General features: G+C 30.0%; 2 protein-coding genes across 4 annotated transcripts in view; one reads left to right on the plus strand and one right to left on the minus strand.

Annotated features, from left to right (window-relative positions):
* On the minus strand, nucleotides 1–8733 carry LOC108772500 (caspase-1). Its single transcript, XM_018538033.1, has 7 exons — nucleotides 8616–8733; nucleotides 7950–8119; nucleotides 7240–7502; nucleotides 5898–6076; nucleotides 5640–5778; nucleotides 4782–5023; nucleotides 1–147 (listed from the first exon to the last, which is right to left on the minus strand). Exons 1-7 carry the CDS (start codon nucleotides 8676–8678, stop codon nucleotides 1–3), a joined length of 1203 nt encoding a protein of 400 aa, XP_018393535.1. The 5' UTR covers nucleotides 8679–8733.
* Nucleotides 8734–11684: 2951 nt separating this feature from the next.
* Nucleotides 11685–19931, plus strand: part of LOC108772595 (heparan-alpha-glucosaminide N-acetyltransferase) — an 8738-nt gene continuing 491 nt past the window's right edge. Inside the window, exons 1-11 of one of the 3 annotated variants that reach the window (XM_018538159.1) lie at nucleotides 11685–11741; nucleotides 17212–17412; nucleotides 17500–17609; nucleotides 17713–17819; nucleotides 18184–18290; nucleotides 18433–18527; nucleotides 18600–18707; nucleotides 18786–19038; nucleotides 19119–19413; nucleotides 19498–19622; nucleotides 19701–19884. In XM_018538159.1, coding sequence (XP_018393661.1) covers nucleotides 17269–17412; nucleotides 17500–17609; nucleotides 17713–17819; nucleotides 18184–18290; nucleotides 18433–18527; nucleotides 18600–18707; nucleotides 18786–19038; nucleotides 19119–19413; nucleotides 19498–19622; nucleotides 19701–19884 — 1528 coding nt within the window. In that variant the 5' untranslated portion in view covers nucleotides 11685–11741; nucleotides 17212–17268. Of the gene's footprint in view, nucleotides 11742–15858; nucleotides 16141–17211; nucleotides 17413–17499; nucleotides 17610–17712; nucleotides 17820–18183; nucleotides 18291–18432; nucleotides 18528–18599; nucleotides 18708–18785; nucleotides 19039–19118; nucleotides 19414–19497; nucleotides 19623–19700; nucleotides 19885–19931 lie in introns of those variants that run through there. The other 2 variants (XM_018538158.1, XM_018538160.1) reach the window with 2 other exon arrangements.

Consider the following 19931-nt stretch of genomic DNA (forward strand, 5'->3'; position numbering starts at 1 on the left):
TCATCCTGATTTCCAAATGCATGGTTCAGAGTCCTCTGGAGGTTCAACTATGATCCCGTTGTCTTCACCGCTTATTTGAAATCCCAATTGACACACAACTTTCTCGCCGTCTCGCTTGATCCCGAAGGCACACATCAGGAAAGTCTTCTGAAAATCGTTATTTCTTTAGCATTTACTGCAATCACCATCTCCAGAGAAAATATCAAATATACTAATTCGACACTTATTTTATCTCACCTCCTTTTCCTTATGTAACTATTTACAGCTTCCAAATTGTTACGTACTGACCTTTCCAAGGTTACAATCTAGATTAATCTCTCTCGGCTTTTAGAACGAGAAACAAACGTAGGCAACAATAGAGGTTTTACGTCAGTAACGTGCAATTATGCAGACGTTGAAGGAAGTCATATTGGAAGTCACATTAAAATCAGACGCTTTATCTAACCAGCTGATTAAATCGTATCTGCTATGCGCTAATTCTCAATTGCCTACGGTAGAATTAATTCCTATTTCATGCGAAGCTTCGCGGTAATATCCGATCGTGCTTAAATGCGCTCTTGCAAAGCTAATTGATGTAATTACCAGGCCACCTTGAAGACGCACCATGACCCTGCTCCTCGGGTCATATAGCTTGACAAGGGGTTGTCTCTATAGAGGGTGCGACCGATGCGTTTGTCGCGACATTAACGTCGATATCAACACACTTCTACATGCTTTCATCAATAATGCAGCAGCTAGAACTTTCTTAATCTTAGCTGAAAATTGCTCGAATTGCAAAAACAGATAAATTAAAAATACCGATAAAAGACATAAATTATCTGAACTTGTGTAAACGTGCAAGACTTTTCGAATCTACTCGTACATTCGTTGATAGTTAAATTAATCTCTCTGATCTTTCAAGAAATGAAAATTTATAAATTAAGAATTTACGAAACGACGTAAAATTCTTTTTAACTTGTCCCATAAACATCTTTTACGGGGAACGGGAAGTAATTACGTAGATAATGATAGCGGTTTTACGTCAACGATCGAACGCGTTAACGATGTTGCGGACCAGCGTGATCGACGGATGGGGAACAATGTTGTTTTCGTGCTTTGAACAAGCTGTATCGTTTTCAACGGTAGGCGGTCGACGTTTAATTAAATGTCGAAGGGAGTCGAACGGCTGTCCTGACGGGACAGGTATTTGGTCAGACGAAGGAAAGGGAAAGATACGGAAAAGGTAAAAGAAGAAAACATAGACCGGAAGGGTTGGATAAGTGTCGCAATGGATCAGTGCAAACACAAATAATTACGAGAAAGAATGAAAAGTGTTGAGAGAGGTTTCGGACATAATAAACGAGATTTTTTGAATTTGCAATCTTTAGAAATTCTAATTAAAAAACTCAACTCTAATTTATAAAAAAGAATTGCATAAAGAGGTCAATAGCGCAATTATAGAAATGCTCTCTCCCGAATTAAAGAAAATATATAATTCCAGGACATTTATTACCAAGCCTTAGGATTCCTTATTTCTGAGGAAATTTCTGAAACGAGGAGACTTTGGAAGAACGCAACGAAATTCGTTCTCATAGCTTATCGCTGTGTAGGCCACGAGTCGGAAGCAACTTGAGAAATCTCAGACGCGGGTCAACGCATATACGAAGCGCTGTAACGCCGGGTGAGATAGTGCGACCGTTGGTCCTTTATTTGATCAGGAAATTTAATTCCTCTATCTGGGAACGGACCCCGTGTGATCTCAGAAATAGGAAGGATGAACTCGGGTGTAACCGAAATGATCAGTAATTATTATTTGGTGACTTACATTGTTTATTTTCCATTAGTTATTCTGACTATATTAAAGTCTAAATGAAAGATACGAGAACTAATATAATTGAAAAATTAAGAGCATATTTTAAATTACAATTATATGTTTTTATGTACGCATGTGTATGTGTGTGTGTGTGTGTGTGTGTGTGTGTGTATTAAGAAGGTAGGTGAGTTTAAGTGATTCAGCAAGATTTTCCAATGAACGGAAATCTCTTCGAAAGATCTATTTTCCTCTGGAGAAACCGAAGATTAGGATAGGGTAGGAAATTCGGAATATGAAGAGGGTTCGGTGGTAGTTTAAAAGGAGTCTGTTAGTTGGGCTGAAGATTTCTCGAGATTCCAAGATTTTTATTCAAAGTTTATCAGAGGGATCATATTGTCGAAGGGTCTATTACTGTAGCGAATCCGGTTAAAAATTCTACGCTATTGCGCACGGACCTTCTCCATAATAAATACGCAAGTTTTTATTTTTGTTATGATCGGCTTTTCAATATGATTTTAGTGCTTCGATCCTAGTCCGCTTCTTACGTCCCGCGCGGTGTTTTTATTGAGTCGGATCATCTATTTCCCAAAAATTATCTCTTTAATTAATGTTACGCTTACTTCCGAACTTGGGAAACCGTGGATGTGAGAATTAAAAATCACTTGAAGCGATTTACCGCTTAAGTAACTCATAGGGTAGATGCGAAATACTTGAAACGATTTATCGTTTAAGTAACTTAAAGGCAGGATAGTTGCGAATTATTTGAAGCGATTTACAGCTTAAGTAACTCAAAAGCAAGATAGTTGCGAATTATTTGAAGTGATTTACCACTTAAGTAACTCGAAGATAGAATAGTTGCGAATTATTTGAAGTGATTTACTGCTTAAGTAACTCGAAGGTAGGATAATTGCAAATTACTTGAAGCAATTTATCGCCTAAGGAGTATGGCCTGCACCTTAGAGCAGGCATAAAAACAGTAATAAGTTAATAAATTTTTGTAGTTTAAAGAATAATTTAACATAAAATCAAATTAAACTTAAGCATCAGTGATGAAAACAATGGAAACTTAGGTATTAATTATTTAACAATATTTATAAAGTATAAAGACTTTTATTTGTAAAATATCATAAGAAATTAGATTATTAGGCTACATATTTTTTTAATATTATACTAATTTGTAGTAAATCTAAAGTTACAACTGTTACAATTAATACATGAACAACTTAGTACTCTATTATTATAATCTAATACCTATGTATATTCGTATACTTATGATATATATATGATATACATATATGATATACATATATGTATACATATATATATACACACATCACATACAATTATTTATATCCAACATAAATAACGCTTTCATATATACTATATATGTATAATGAAAACATTATGAAGAAATTACAATAATAAGATCGAACTTAGAATTAGATTATAATATAAAATGTATTAATTTTTTTATTTCATTAAACGTATATACTAAAAAGAAATATATGAAATTTAAATTGTTATACATATATATATATATATATACAATGAAATAGTACATATTTCATTTAAAATAAAAACAGCATTACGAAATAATCCATAGCGTACTTAAAGAGGCGGGAAAGAGCATTTATTAAGGAAGAGCCTCCATTAAATTTTGATAAGAAGTAAAGATTATGAGAATCATTTTTACGATAAAATTCAACACGCATTGTCCAACTCACGTATTATTTATAAGGAGGTTCACAGAAAATCCTCTCAAAATAAGTATTTCTATAATAATTTTGTGTGAATAAATTGTCGCTTAATTCTCTCTTGATTAAAATCTTAAATGCTTATACAAAAGTAATGTATATAACATAGATATAAACAGACTTAAAAATCTATAGATGTAAATGGATCTAATCTAAAAAGCATTGAAGTTTTTAATTGTAATTTAATGCGTCATGACATTATCAGGACTTTTTCTAGATATTTGAAATAAATAAAGATATTAAAAAAATATATATACGTATATAGTATTCAAAGCAAGAAAAAAAACGCATTCTTGTCTTCAGTCTTTCAAAAGATATCTTATTTTTTTAATTTTTTTACGAAATGTTTTCTTTATTTTATTGCCTTATATACTAGAATATTTATTGTTATACTTTGTTATTTAGTGGTTTAAGGGGATGCTGGAGGTTCTGTAATTTTTCATAACTCATTTACTCTTAATTCTATTTACAGATTGAAAAGTCCTCTATAATTAAAGTATCGACAACAATGTAGGTTGACAGTTACAATTTAATATAAAAAACGAAAGAAAATTGAAGATTTACAGTTTTGTCATCGGCTTTTGCAGTCGACTCGTCACAATATGTGCTGCGTATAAGAGTTTTAGGCCTTGCGCGTTTAAAATAAGTATAGCTATCAATCTACAAAAAACTTCAAAGAACAATACTATGCTTATAGAAACTAGGTAAGGACTTTAGATTAAGAAAAAAGAGTCATGGAAAATTTCGTTTGTATACTACAAGTAAAACCATAAAATCGAGCAGGTGTCTAACAGTAGGTGCTCGATCTTGCAAAAAATGGCATTGCAATATGTTAGATAAGAGCAGATGAATGCGCTGAAGTGAGACACAACGATATACAATGTAATATAAGAAATGACTGAAAGATGTCATTATATATCATATTATCGAACTGGGAATTAAAAGCCTGTACTATTGATCTCGATCAAGTTGGGTCAGTCCAGCATCCCCTTAATGCCCATTTCCACCAATGCAGATTAACTTTAATCTCGGTTTAAATTGCTTTTTGTTTTTTTATAGTTCTAAAAATTTTATAGTTCTAAAAAGATAAACAATAAGGTAAACCGAGATTAAAGTTAATCTTTATTGGTGGAAACAGGCATAAGTAATTTAAAGGCTATGGGATATTTTTGCATATCCTTTCAATTATTTTCTGTTCTTTCAGAAAATTTCTTGCAATTACTCTATTAAGTTACTTGTTTCGATTTTGGTGAAAAATAAACAGATCTGATCAGCGTCGTCGTCACTGACGATACCTGTTTCTTGTTATCTAAAGTCTTGAAAAGGGGATTGACGGAGGCATGTTCCGTGGCAATTTTTCGCGCTGTTGTAGTCAATATATTCATTAAATCCATTGATGTTCCATGTTCATCCAAGACGTCGCATAAACTTTGTATATACCATGTTCCTTCATCGGGATTCCTCCAAGTATAATAATCTTAAAATAACAGAGAATTACATTGAACGTATTTATGTATATTAATTCATCAATTTATCAATAATATTCTCTCTTTTGTAATGTTATTTTACAGTGATTCTTTTTAGTTATATATACTAAAAGGTTTATTCTCCAGAAACTGATCAAATATCGTAAATCCAAACTTATCTAATAGATTGAATTATCACAAAAAAATAATAAATTTTGTCTTAAATAAATGTCATAAATAATATATTACAAATCAGTTTTTTAAATACAGCGGAACTTTCACTACGATCATGTAAAATGATAGGTTTAAAAAAGTGGCTTGCATCATTATTTTTATCTTTTTACATGTATATACAAATGATTAAAATAATTCATGTCACAGTTAGTTATTAAGAGTGTGCAAAGATTTTTGTACGTATTTGAATTTATCGTACATATTATACGTACTTTTGCATATCGCAATATTAAAAAGAAATAAATCTCATTTTCGCAATATTTTGTTTAAAAAAGAAGATTAATTGTATTAACCATTAGCTCTTTTCAGTACAATATTCTAATATGCCCTTATCAAATAAGCACTGTAACAATTCTGTATATAAGAATATTAAAATAGTTAAACGATATTTACTTTCCGCTGAACTATGAGCTAATAGAAAATCCGCTTGAATTGGAATAGAATAAGAAGAACCGGAATCAGTCTCCGTTCCTTTTAAAAAGTGAGATGCTATCAGTTCAACGCCGTCATCGGTTTCATCGCCTCTACAAGCCTAAACAAAAAATTATAGACGAGCTAGACAAACTGAATAAAATAAAGATAAAGCTGCAAAACGAGATACGTCGATAAGATAAAAATAGAACAATATTAAAAATATTAGTTTTAATTCACCTGGATAATGAACAGCTTAGGTTTCCCCGCAAGCGTCAAACATTTGTCGGCAGTAAAAATCTTCCAAAGGTCTTTGGAATCGTACATGCTGTCGCTCGCCCATAACATGTTTTTCGAATAACCGTGGGTTAATGCAATGACACAGAGACAGTCATTATCTGTATGGTCGAGCTGACTCACTGTTGCATGTAAGTACAATCGTGCGAATGTTGAATTAAATAAACACACATATGTATAGAAAGAATAATTTTACTAAAATAAAGCATCTAAAAATTTAGGTGCTATTATAAATACGAATGCGACAATAATTTTATTAAATTATCAAAATAATTTATATGTAAAACATTTTTCAGTGTTGACAATGCTGTAAAAGTCCTACGTAAAAAAGTGAGTTTGTGAGTGCAGAAAGAAAAGAGCAGGAGCCATCAAGTTTTTCAGTAGGTATCAACAGAAACTGTTTAATTTATATATAGTTCTATTTAAAAAACTAAACATTATTTTTGAGAATTTAAATATGAAATTTAATAATATCTTTAAAACATTTATATCTAATGTTTATATCTTATTTATATAAAATGTTTATCTATTAAATAAAAAACTTATATTTCAAATTTAAATTTACATGCTTTTTGCACTCAAAATTAGACTTACATTCTTTCTGCATTTGAAAAAATAAAAAAAAAGTTTGTAGTAGCTAGCCACAAATACTTCATATATCTGAAATAATGTCTTTTTTTATATTGAACAACAATCATTTTTCTTTATATTAATATGTATAAGATAATTTACACAAAACTTTTCGAAAACGTTAGAGTTAAAATAGTGACTATTAAAATATCTCTTCTGACTGCTTTTCAAGTTCATTCGCTGGCGATTCGAAAAATCTCATTAAAAAACTTCTACATTCTAAGAGGGGATAAAGCATTCCATTTTTTCAAATCTTCAATCTTGTGTGTAAGTTCTGAACTTATATTATATCCTTTCTGCACTTATTACTCATTTTTAATATCTATCTTAAGTTGTTAAAATTAGAAGTCTAGAATAAGTTCCTTATATTTGCACTAAGAGTGTATCAATCCATTTCAAGATCAATGAGCACAAAAACTTATTTTTTTTTTTAATTTGGACTTGTCCCTTTTCTACGCTTGCTAAGAGTTAATTATTTTGACGATAAAACCAAAATTATTTTCAAATTTGTATTTATATTTAACTAAATATTTAAATACTTTAGTAAAATTCATGTTACGCGGCGCTAGAATTTTGCACTAAGTAATACATAGTCAATACTTAAAAGAAGACCAATGTAAAATAAATTAATGTAAAATGTGATGAATACTTTTACCTTTCTTCAGCACGTCTTGTATTTCGTCAAACCGATAGTTATTGTAAACTTCAATGTCGAATCCGAGATTTCCAAAAGATTTTTCCAATCTTTTTACATCATTTTTAGAACCCTCTCGTTTCATTTCTGTAGACACAATGAAATCTTCTTGATTGAAGATTATGCACTTTCCGCGATTTTTATGATTCATGTTATAACAGTTTGCATCCATTTCAACTGGCATTTTCGCAGTAAGTTTTGAAGTGTTCGGTTTTTTTTCGGTTCTAAAAAAAAAATACTTAAAAAGAAGATAGAATTAAATGCTAAAAATATTCAAAGTCAAATATAAAATTTAATCTTTAGTGAAAAAATCTGTTTTAATATTAATGAATAAAATGTAATTGGAAATATTTGTGGTGATTAGAAAATGACTATAATTAACAGTAACAGTGAAATTAAATGTAGAATTGTGAGTATTTAACATTTTTTAGTAATAACTTTAAAGAAATATTTATATATATTTAGTACAATACAACTCGTTTAATTGAAAGTTAATTTTTTATTTAACTCTCTGAATTATATATGTATAATATTATTTTTAAGATAATATTTTTATTTAATTTACGCTTTGTTTAATTACTTTTCGACTTAATATTATCACAAAAATCTATCGAATTAGTTTTTCAGAATGTTTCTGATATCTCTGTATATTATCTTTGTTAATATTATACCTTTCATCTTCTTTCATTTTCTCATATAATGAGAGTGCAGCATCGGTTGTGTGTGATTTCTCATTGGATTGTTCAGCTTCTCGTTCATTGTTCGTTTTTTTGATTATTGGATATTCTCGGGATGGTCCCGGGATACCCAAATTGTCCATATGATGAGACTCAGATACTGCCTAAGAAAACGAATGATTTACATTGTAAAAGGATTTATATCCTGCCATTCATATAATTTTATCATATTAATAATAAAGTAAATAATTTATAATATCTATATCGTTGTTAAAGAAAATTAATTCCGTTCAATCAATTTCGTTCAAAATGTAATAAAAATCACTTAAATGTGATACATTCGGAAAATGTTTTTTTTTTATATAACAATATAATTTTTCTTTCTACATATTTTTTATAATAATAATATTGTACAATAGTTTTGTATTATGTATTATTTTGCTTATTGCTTGTACAAAGTAAGACACTTTTTATTTGGAAAAGTAGTTATCATGTAACAAAAATACTATTCAAGTAATTATTTAAATAAAAATTATTTAAATTTAATCAAATGCTATTATATATTCTGTGTACTTAGCCCAGATAAAACACTAATTTAAGACTCTTACGTATAATTTGAATTCGATCAGTACGAGGCTTCGTAACCACAGGTCTACATACATAGTAATCCGTAGTACTCGCAGATAGAGATTTGGTCCGACGACGTTTTGCTCGCTCAGTCATAACCGCTAATAAGTAATGTTTGAAACCAGAAGAATCAACCACCGATTTGGATCTCTCTTTAGGAATTGAGTCAAACGATGTATTTTCTATCTTGTTATCCATTTCCATCTGAAAAATGATCTGGTAATTAATTTAATTTAAAATTAATTTTAATGTTTATGTATTAAAGGATTTCTTTACCATACAGTAGACGTGCTAAATAAACACTAGCAAATGATTTTTCAAAATAAAATCAAACACAATAAGAAAAAAGAAGAAAAATAAAAAGAAAAAAAATATAAGATTACATACACAAGTAATATCAAATACATACACAAAAATATTATCAAGAATGTACAATTTTAACAAAATATTTGTAAAATAATGAAGAAAACTCTGCTGAGAATTTTTACCTTATTGTTTGATTGCTTACATAAGTTTATAACTGTAATGCTAATTCTCTACAATGTGCTCTTTGTTTCTTAATGTTTCTTGCTATTTGTCTCTTGCCTCTTTTGGTCCAAAAGGCAAGAATGGTCAAGAAACAACCAGTAAGAAACAGAAAACAAACAGCACAATTGTAGAATTACCATAAGTTGTAATACTAAAGGCTCGGGATACTAACTTGACTATTAATGCCGGATCACGAAGGACCAGCTACTACTATAAACTAACGAAAAGTATTAGTGAAAAGAGAAGAAAGAGAAGGGACCATGCGCTCGAACTTATATATAGGTGTTCAAAAAATAACCGAATTCCTGGCTTTTTTTTACAGACATTAAATTAGTTAACAATTCTTAGAAGGGTAAGAAAAGGCACGTTGAAAGTAAACGAACTTTCTAGTATAATAGGACGTAAAGTAAGTCCGTAAGTGTATATATACAAAATAGTTGAAATTCATTTTCTACGTTCTCTCTTATATCAACTTTCTTATTGCTTACAGACATAATCTGTATTTTATTAAGGGTGCGTTCCACTTAACGTTCGCAACGATCACGCGTACCATCTCATCCTTATTTAATATTCGATTATAAGAAGGACAAAATGATCCTCGCGAGCGTTGCGAACGTTAAATAGAACCCACCCTAAGAGGCTGCGTTCCGTTTCTGGCATATGCGCCGCATTTTATATAGTGAGCGTCACGTATACTATAAGGGAATGAGCGCATTATGCGTGAAACGGAACGCAGCCTAAGGGTACAGTCACATGTATATATTATGAGATAGGCGCTTAACATGAGATAGCGGCGTTTCTGCTAAACTAATAAATGCTATCTGTTGATTCTATCATGAAATTATTGCTCTTGGATTGAAAACTATTTAGTGGAAAATTCATTGTTAGATCATACCTACAGTAATTGTAAAATAAAATTTTAGAGTTTGAATGTTTTCGAGTTTCATTGAGATAAGCCTTTAATCTCTGTTTATTATTTAATAAGTAATTATTTGGCAATAAATTCTTCATGTAGTAATAGAGTAAGATCGTACTGATAGAAAAATACGAAATATGTTGAATTGTTTAATTAAAGAAGTTAGATTTGATGATCGTAAAGCTGTAAGACGTGATACTCGTAATATGAGATACCGAGGATATTTCTAATATGAAATAATCTATACTTCTGTGCCCAAGTGAAAATCGATGTTAAGGTATAAATGTTATGGTACAATAATAAAAAGAATAACCGGAATGAACATTGAGGGTCTGTTTCTGCAATACTTCATTCCAATTACTACTGAAGGCAAATCCTAAATACAATGCATCACATGCTCAATTTAAGCGCATAGGCTGTACTCGTTGATATGTTAGAAACATCAAATAAAGTTTTTTTAATTCTAATACTGATGTACTTTGTGCTTTATTATCGATTTCTCGGGGTATCTCATACTAGGAGCACAATTTTTCGACTTTGCGATTTGTTCACTTTTTACATTTCTTTAATTAAAAAATAAAATAAAATTTGAATTAAATTTTACATAACACTATCTTAAAGCTTATTAAATTCTCTTCAAAATGACCTATTATTTTTTTTAATTCTACCAATAAACAATTAGTAATTACACAAAATGAACTCGGTATCTCATAATAGGGGCCTCTCCTCTAACGTTCAGAGATACATGAGGTTTGTTTGCGTCGCATGCTTCAATATATTGCTACTCGCTCCTACTCACTTCAATGAATGCATTGAAATGAGTAAATAAAGCTATGGTAAGACTGCACGTAAGAGCAGGTAGAAACATGTGGAGCATGGGATGTGTACGAGCCTATAAAGATACACGCAGAGAAGACAATAGAAGACAAAAGATTATTGTAATTTGTAGATAGTGGTTTATGCCGTATCATGGAATATATATATACATATATATATATATATATATATCGACTCGCGATTATTTCTTTATATTGTGTAAAGAAATATTAAAAAATATTTTGTACGTAAAAGAGAAAGAATAATTCAGCTAATAAATTGAGAGATCTAAATACGAAAATGAAATCATGATACCACTGTTGGTTAAATTTTCTATAGTGTTTTTTTTTCCTAAAACACACTATATACAATACCTTATTCTCCTGATCCTCCTCCTTTTTCTCTTTATTTCGTGATGAGTTGATCTCATTAAAATAATTAAGCACTTTATTATAAGCCATACAGTGATTTCCATACCCTTTTTTCAAATAATTATAGCATTCTTCTGCACTTTTTCCTATATTACTTAAAAACTTTAAGTTTATACGTTGCTCTAATTTTCTTTCCATGATTTCGATGTTGATTTTAAACACTTTAACAATCAAACGGTTATAACTTAAAAATGTAACTTAAAAATGAGATTTGAATCGTGTTATAATGATTGTTGTATAATGAATTAAACTATGTATCACAGAATATATCGATAAAATTTAAGCAATGGAACAATTCTTCTCAGATCGGTTTTAACAAGAAAATATGCAACGTAGTTCCTTGACGACACAATGAGGACTGAAGTAAGGATATATGAAAAAAAGGAAAAATTGTCTTTCTGTGGACCCTTTTGTCATAGAAATCGTACGGTTAAAAGATCAGCGCCTATAGCTGTTTGGCAGTGACAGGTATACCTACTACTTCCATAAGGTATACTATAAGGTATTCCATAAGGTATTCCAGAAACAAGTTTCCAGAAACATTTCGATTCTAGAACGAATTTGCATTGGCTCTAAATTGGTAACCCAGTAAAAGATAAAAATAAAACGACATCGATTCGACGTCATCTTTCACTGAGAACTGTCTAATTAGCATTTAAATTTTATAAAGTAATAGATAAAGTCCATATTGTAATTGTACATATATTGTTCGTTTAATCTCTCGTTGTCTTTCTATTGCTTGGTGTTTCTGCATGTGCATGTATAACATTTTAAAGAATTCATAATTATTTTTGCGAAAAAGATAATCTTTCTAATATGTAAAAAATTATTTAAATAAAAAACAAAAATAGAATCCGTATTTACTTTTAGAATCGCATTAGATATTTCGAGAGTCGTTATTGTTTTATATAGAACTGTCTAATTTTACATAAATAAATTCTTTGTATCATTTTTCTTATAAAAATATTTAGTTGAATCTAAAATTGATACCGCAATTTTAGAGATCATTAAATATATTTATCATATGCTTGTTTTATTAGAAGAAAATTTTATATTAACAGCTCTATTAATATTAATATTGATTAAATCAGATACACACATACACGTAAAACACATACATTCACAAAATATCTCTTATCTATCTATCATTAGAGCAATCTAAAAAGAAAGCAGTGATCGATGATGAATCAGGATAACAGAACTTATATCGATGCAACAAAGGCCACAAGTATCGCAGCATGTTTAAGCTACTAAGTTAGTCATCCTTTTTTAACAGATTAAAGAAAAAAAATTAGTCAAGTGATAGTGAAACAATCGTTATCAATGATCGATTCAGATTGTCATTGAAACAAAGTTTTGATACTTATATTCTATGTATTTAAATTTATACGGAGTGATTCATTTCTTTTGTCATCTCCGAGCCTCCGCAGCACGCATCACCATCGCCAGCCGAGAGTCGCGGCATTCCATGACTCTCAACTTTCGCCCTTCTTTTGTTTCCGATTTTAAGTTTTTTAAAGATAACATTTGTTTCTCCTCTTGCATTGACTTTAAGTGTTTCAGCAGCCGGTAGATGGCCGATTTTCTCGAAATTGAAGTCACTTTCAGATTCCTATAGATGCAAAACTGACCGACTCGTGGTTTTGAAACGAATGATATATTATTATAATAACAAAAGAAGGGCGAAAGTTGAGAGTCATGGTATGCCGCGACTCTCGGCTGGCGATGGTGATGCGTGCTGCGGAGGCTCGGAGTACGAGTTCAGACACAAAATGCCTTATAACTCGAGAAGGAGTAATTTCTCCAACTTGGAAGTAAGAAACTTTTTTGTTGGAAAAATTGTCTTCTTTTTTTTCATATTTTTTAAATTAAAATCTAAGATGTCTTTTTTTGAGAAAAATCGAATTTTAATGTTAATTTTGCAAAATATCGAAAAATTAATGTTTTTCTTTAAACATTCATAATATATTATTAAAGTACGTAAAAAATGCTTCAAGAATCACTGGTCGTTTTTTAAAATCGGTGCTGTTCACTAGAAATTATAGAAGTGAGAAGTTTGACATAACGTTCTCAACGCCGAAACTTTGAGCCTCTGTAAGTAGACAACGCGTTGCACAAATACCGTAAAAATTGCTGTGAGTTATCATGGTTGATAGAACAATAGATTGTGCAAATTTCAGCCCGATCGGAAAAAGAAATTTTTTTGGGTGGATCACTTCGCGTGGAATGCCCCATATATGAAACTCAGCATACCGTAAAGGCTATAATAGATATCATAAAATTTTCTTCAACTATTGATTTTAAATCAAGATTGATATTGAAAAAAAATATTACAAAATATTATAAAATATTTACTAATGGAAATATTTATTTTGATGAAAGACTTTGAATTTTAATATAATTGTATATTAAAAATTTCATGCAATAATAGTAGAAATTTTTAATATTATTAGTTGCCTATATATACTAATATACTATTGATCTCTATTATTTTAAACTTTCTGTCTGGTTATTAAATGCTGCATATTAATATAAAATTATTTCGATCAAAATTAAAAAACGAAATCAAAGTAAATATTTCGATTTTGTATACGTTTGTACTTAATTAGTATAGAGTATATAAAAATAATTTTATCAATTTTTTTTTTTTTTCAAAACTCTGCTTTCTTCACGCGCAGTTTTTAGCACGTGGATATAGTAGTAATAATAAAATAAATAGTAGACTTTTTCTTCTTTTACAATCAGTACCGGTTGAATAAACGAGAAAGATACAGTAAAGTAATTTATACATATATATGTTAAAGAAACTTGAAATAGCATTCGACAAAAATTACAATATTCTATTTTTCTTTAGTTCCTTCGAGTTCGTATAACTTTTACCTGTTTCAGCTTGGTTTCAATAGATTCATCCGTTATTAATGGCTCCATGGTGAAAAAATTTTCAAGGCAACTCTAGATTACTGAACTGCAGGTGCACTACTAAGTTCCTGTATGTATCGTCTCAAAAGTTTCGCTAAGGAATACGTTCAATCTACGAAAAATGACTATGAAAATGGTCAATCTCCGACTGATAGACCTCAGATACCATTCATATATAATTATCGAACTCCTACCAGTCGGCCGACTTATCGGGCTTTATCACGGTTGATTGTTATCGCGTTTGCTACCCGTTGTGAGCGGTTAATAGAAACTGATAGAAACGTGATGTTTATTCGTAAAACCGCAGGAACCTTGTCACGTCGCAGGATGTTCGTGGTTAATTGCGGAGCGCAATAATCGGGAACCTTGGAAAGGTCGCTGTCGTAAACAGTACACAGTTGGACACAATTTGTATTAAATTTATCACATTGTCCTAAATGGTCTGCTTAAATTTTTGTATTAATTTAAAGCAAAATGAATATGTTAGAAAGTAATATAAATATTACTTAAAAAAATTAACATAAATAGATGTAACACTGACACAATTTCTAAGCAAATTATGGAAATGTATACTTTTTTAGTAAAATTAAATAACATTTATAATATGATTTAGTTAATGCGTATTTTATTTGTTTATTTATATTGAATACGATAATATCGAATATTTAACACAAAATTTCTAAATAACATAACATTTAACATAATAATCATATCATTATATTAAATATTATTTAATTGATATAATCACATGTGTTAAATTAACACTCGAATATATTAAAAAATTCAACACAAAATTTTTACAAAAACTTAAATAGATCGTTTCTAGCACAACATAAAATATTTTTTATTATGTAAGATTATTAGATATGTACAATTTGTCATCATTTAATTTTAGCCGTGTGTCCCGTAAAACGCATAATACACTTGATGTCATCATTTTATCCTTGTCGTTTACCGAATATTCAACAAGAATAAAATAATGCATCATACTCTTTGTGGAAGTCTTTAATGACACTTTATCTTTTTGGTCAACATTTATTATTTAATGTAGGTATATAGTTTATTTTATACTTACAAAAATTTGTACAGCTTTATCATACTTCTTTATTTTTGGAAATCTTCGTAAAAAAAATTTTAAGAAATTAGAATATTTTGATTAGTTTTTAAATTTCCTTATTTTTATAATTTGATTAAATCGCTTTTATGATGAAATTTAGCTGATTTTCTGTTGTATATATATATAAAGTATTTTCTCTAATTAATTCAATTTTTCTTTTCAATAGAAATAAATTTATAATACTTGTATTATTTAAATATTAAAAGTCACTTCTAAGTAATAAATCGTTGATTTTGCCAAGTGCGTTTCAGAAATTCCCGCGACTGAGTGTATCTAAGCCGATTGGCTGTCGATCATGCCGAACATAAGCCGTAACCTATCACGTGTTTATGGCGTTTACGCGGAACTACCACGCTATCTATTTCAGCATTAAACGACGAAACGAAGATGCAGTTGTCTCTTTTTTTGGAGTTGTTTCCAACCGTACAATGATCGATTGTAAATTACGCTTGGATTGCGCCTTTGACCTGTCCTGTTATTATGTATATTTTGTCGATTAATCTTCCCAGTTGAAAGATTTTAAACAGTTTTGAGTGCTTTCCTCCCATTAGAATATTCCAACCATTCCAACACAAAGTTTCGTCGTAGTATATAATGTATTCTAGTTAAATCCTTTTTCACGTCTTCTGTGACCTGAGTTTTCCTTTACAAAAGTGTGACAAGAGGTTCTTTTATACAGAACCATTTTTATCGTGACAAAGCTAAAGCTTTTCAAAATCGGATTTCGCTTAAACTGCGATCTCATTGTATTATTTACTAAGCCAGGTATTTGACATATCCGTACAGTGTGCATCGAACCATTCTATTGTATTAGCTGCCATGTATATACAGGTATATATGTATTGTTATATACTAAATGATGATTAATATTTCGCAATATGGTGAAACGCATTTCAAAGCATCCTTTAAATCATAATCTTCTTATTTTGTGTCGGAAATATTACATCTAGATAATATTATAACTATTAATAATATTATAATTAAATATTATATTATATCTAGTTTGTTTTAAGTGCAAAACAAATCTTCAATATCATGTCAGTGTTGCATCTGCCTATTCTTTCTTTGTTGAGTTTTGTATAGATTGTATTTCAAAATTCATCAATGCTAACTATTATAGTGCATATAATATAAACTATAGATTTTTAGGGCTGACAGTGAATTTTGGAATTGTAGTCTGACAATAAAGTTCCTGGAGCAATAAGAAAACATAGACATCTTATTGTTGGGTACTAAAATATTGTATTTTATCTTTCAAAGTAATCTCTTGTAACATCAATACATCTTTGATACAATGTCTTAAAACTTTTTTAATTTGTTCCTAGAATACGGTTCAAAGCTCTCATTACATTTTTTTAAAATGACTTTGACAGCTTGAAAATGTTTTACCTTTTGTCATGTTTTTCAACTTTGAAAACAGCATGAAATCAGAAAAGATCAGATCTGACAAATAAAGTGAATGGCAATTCTGAATAACTTTTTCTTAAAAAAGTTACATGATAACATTCCTGAGTATAAGAAAATTATAATGAAGTAGTTTGTAGCTAAAGGGATTATTTACATGAGCCACCTAATTAATTGGATTTGACTTTTCTCGAATTTTATACTGTTTTCTAAACTTAAAAATATGATAAAAGATAAATATTTTCAAGATATCAAGGACATTTAGAGAGATGTGATAAGTATTCTGAATAACACTCTAATCTTGGACTTTAAAAGAGGTTTTCAGACTTATGAGATATGTAAAGTGTATTAATGTCAATACGACATTATTTTGAAAGATGAAAACATTATCATCAATATAACATTTTGTTATCTGAGAGAAGAACTTCATTGCAGACTATTTTGTGTATATATGTATATATATATATTTATTTATTTATTTGTTTATTTATTTTTCAGTGACACTTATACTAGAGAAGGTCTTGATTTTAACAAGGCAACTGTGATTACAGCAAAATGTCTGTTAAAAGCCAACAGGTTGCAGTAAATCCTTGTCTCGATACTAATGCCACGCTTGGAATAGATGAAGCATGTTTTAGCATTCTAAACGAATATAATAGATCTGTTACATTGTATTCTCATTTGTCAGATTGCTATTTGGTATGTATATGATAAAACTATTGAGCTTGAAAGAAATATTAATTCTTTTATTTAAACTGTTAAAAATGTTGTCCTTTACTTTTATAGTGTGAAGATGTACCACAGGCTATTTTACCAGCGGGAGAAAATACCACGTTAGTCATACCTACAAAATTTCCTTTGCACATATTTTACAAAGATACGGTTGAATATTGTCAGTAAGTAACAGAATATACAATTTCTATGGATCGTCTTATTTATCATTTCTTTTACTATATATGGAAGTATAGAATTGTTATACTGTAACTTACCTGTTTACAGCACAACATACAATTTTAAAGAACATGGAAGTTATGGATGGAATATTTCTGAGGAACATCTTTGCTCGGAGATTTATACTATTTGTGAACCGATAAACAGTTATCTTCGTAAGCCAAAATAATTTACATCAGTTTTTTAAATAGCAAATTTGAGCGGACACACTAAAAATAATACTGGAGCATATTAAAACCGTTGTATATTAATCTGAATCTAAAAGTAAATTTTAATAAATATTTCGAATTATAAAACATATTTTACCAAACAGCTTAAGTATAATAAGAATTACGCAATTTTTTAATTTATATTAAACATACATCTTTATATCACATTGTATTTCTTTATCACATTTTTACCTTTAATTAATGTATGATGGCTTTAATGTTCACTAATGCACATAAATGTAATCCAATCGAATTCGCTATTAGCCTTAATCTTTCATGGAGTTGATGTCAATGATTATTTTGCTTGCAGCAATATTTGCAGCTTTTATGGTATTTGTTCTGTTGACAATTTTGTTTGCTACTGTTAAAGTTATTGTACGTGTGGTAAAGGGAAAATTATCTCCAAATGTAAACGATGTAAGTATCTCTGCATAAATGTATATTATCGTGTGATTATATGTGCTGTGCTTGATATTATTATTATATATCAAGATTTACATTTATATTATACAAGATATACATACAAGATTTATATTATACAAGATATACATATTTTCAGGATTTGGACGAACTTCAAGAAGCAGAGACATCAAATGTAATGGTTAGGACAAACAAATCTAGTACTAGGATCGGTTCAGTCGATACGTTCCGAGGGTATCTTTTGCTTTTTCATATAAAATGAGTTAATACATTTAACGTTATATATTATAATGAAAATCATTTCAGGATTGCTATATTATTAATGATATTTGTCAATAATGGTGGTGGCCAATATATGTTTTTCAATCATAGCGCATGGAATGGGCTGACAGTGGCTGACTTAGTATTACCTTGGTAAATTATCTGTGTTCCCTCGCGTTTTGTATACATTTTGTTCTACCACTGTTATATATTCTTACATTGCAATTTCAGGTTTGCGTGGATCATGGGATTGTCGATCACTATATCAAAGCGATCAGAGCTTCGTGTGTCCAATTCACGCGGGAAGATTATTTTGCGTTGCCTACAGCGCACAATTATCCTCATGCTTTTCGGATTGATGTTGAATTCGATTCACGCAAAGTCCTTAGACGATCTTCGGTTTCCTGGTGTTCTTCAGTTGCTGGCTGTTTCGTACTTCGTATGCGCCACTATTGAGACTATATTTATGAAGACACATTCTCAGGTTTGAATCATATTTTTTTTATAATAACATTACGTTTGTATGTCTACAGTGAACCAATAATAGTGATAATAATCTCTTAGGACGACGTGTTACAGTTCGGTCGATTTACAGTCCTGCGAGATATCTTGAACAATTGGGTGCAGTGGTTGATTATTTTAGTGATTGTGATGACGCATATCCTGATCACGTTTCTCCTGCCCGTCCCGAATTGTCCAACAGGATACTTGGGACCCGGTGGTTATCATCATTTCGGACAATTCTCTAACTGTACTGGAGGCGCAGCCGGTTACATAGACAGACTCGTGTTTGGCAGTCATATGTACTCCAGAACGCACAATCCTGTATATGGAACTATTTTGCCTCATGATCCTGAAGGTATGCATAGTACATTTTATTTTTTCTAATAAAAGTTCGATAAATTTTGTATAATAACATTTATAATTAACGTATCATTTGAAGGTATAATGAACACTATATCTATAATACTTGTTGTGTACTTGGGTGTCCATGCTGGAAAGATTTTATTGCTCTACTACCAATGCAATGCTAAAGTAATACGCTGGTTGCTGTGGTCATTTGTCACCGTAAGAGAGAGTTCCAATTTTTTTATTCAAATTTATAACAGAAAAAAAAAATGTTTAATAATCGGTATTAATATTCAGGGTCTTATTGCTGGAATATTATGTAACTTTGACAAAGAATCTGGAGTGATACCAGTCAGCAAGAAAATGATGTCGCTTTCATTTGTTTTGACAATATCCTGTTTTGCATTTTTATTATACACAATCTTATATATCTTTGTTGATTATAAACAATATTGGAGCGGTGCACCATTCAACTATGCAGGTATGTGTTATCTGTTATAATAACAATATATATATATATATATATAT

Source organism: Cyphomyrmex costatus, unplaced genomic scaffold, assembly GCF_001594065.2.
Source record: "Cyphomyrmex costatus isolate MS0001 unplaced genomic scaffold, Ccosl1.0 scaffold192, whole genome shotgun sequence".
Lineage (NCBI taxonomy): Eukaryota > Metazoa > Arthropoda > Insecta > Hymenoptera > Formicidae > Cyphomyrmex > Cyphomyrmex costatus.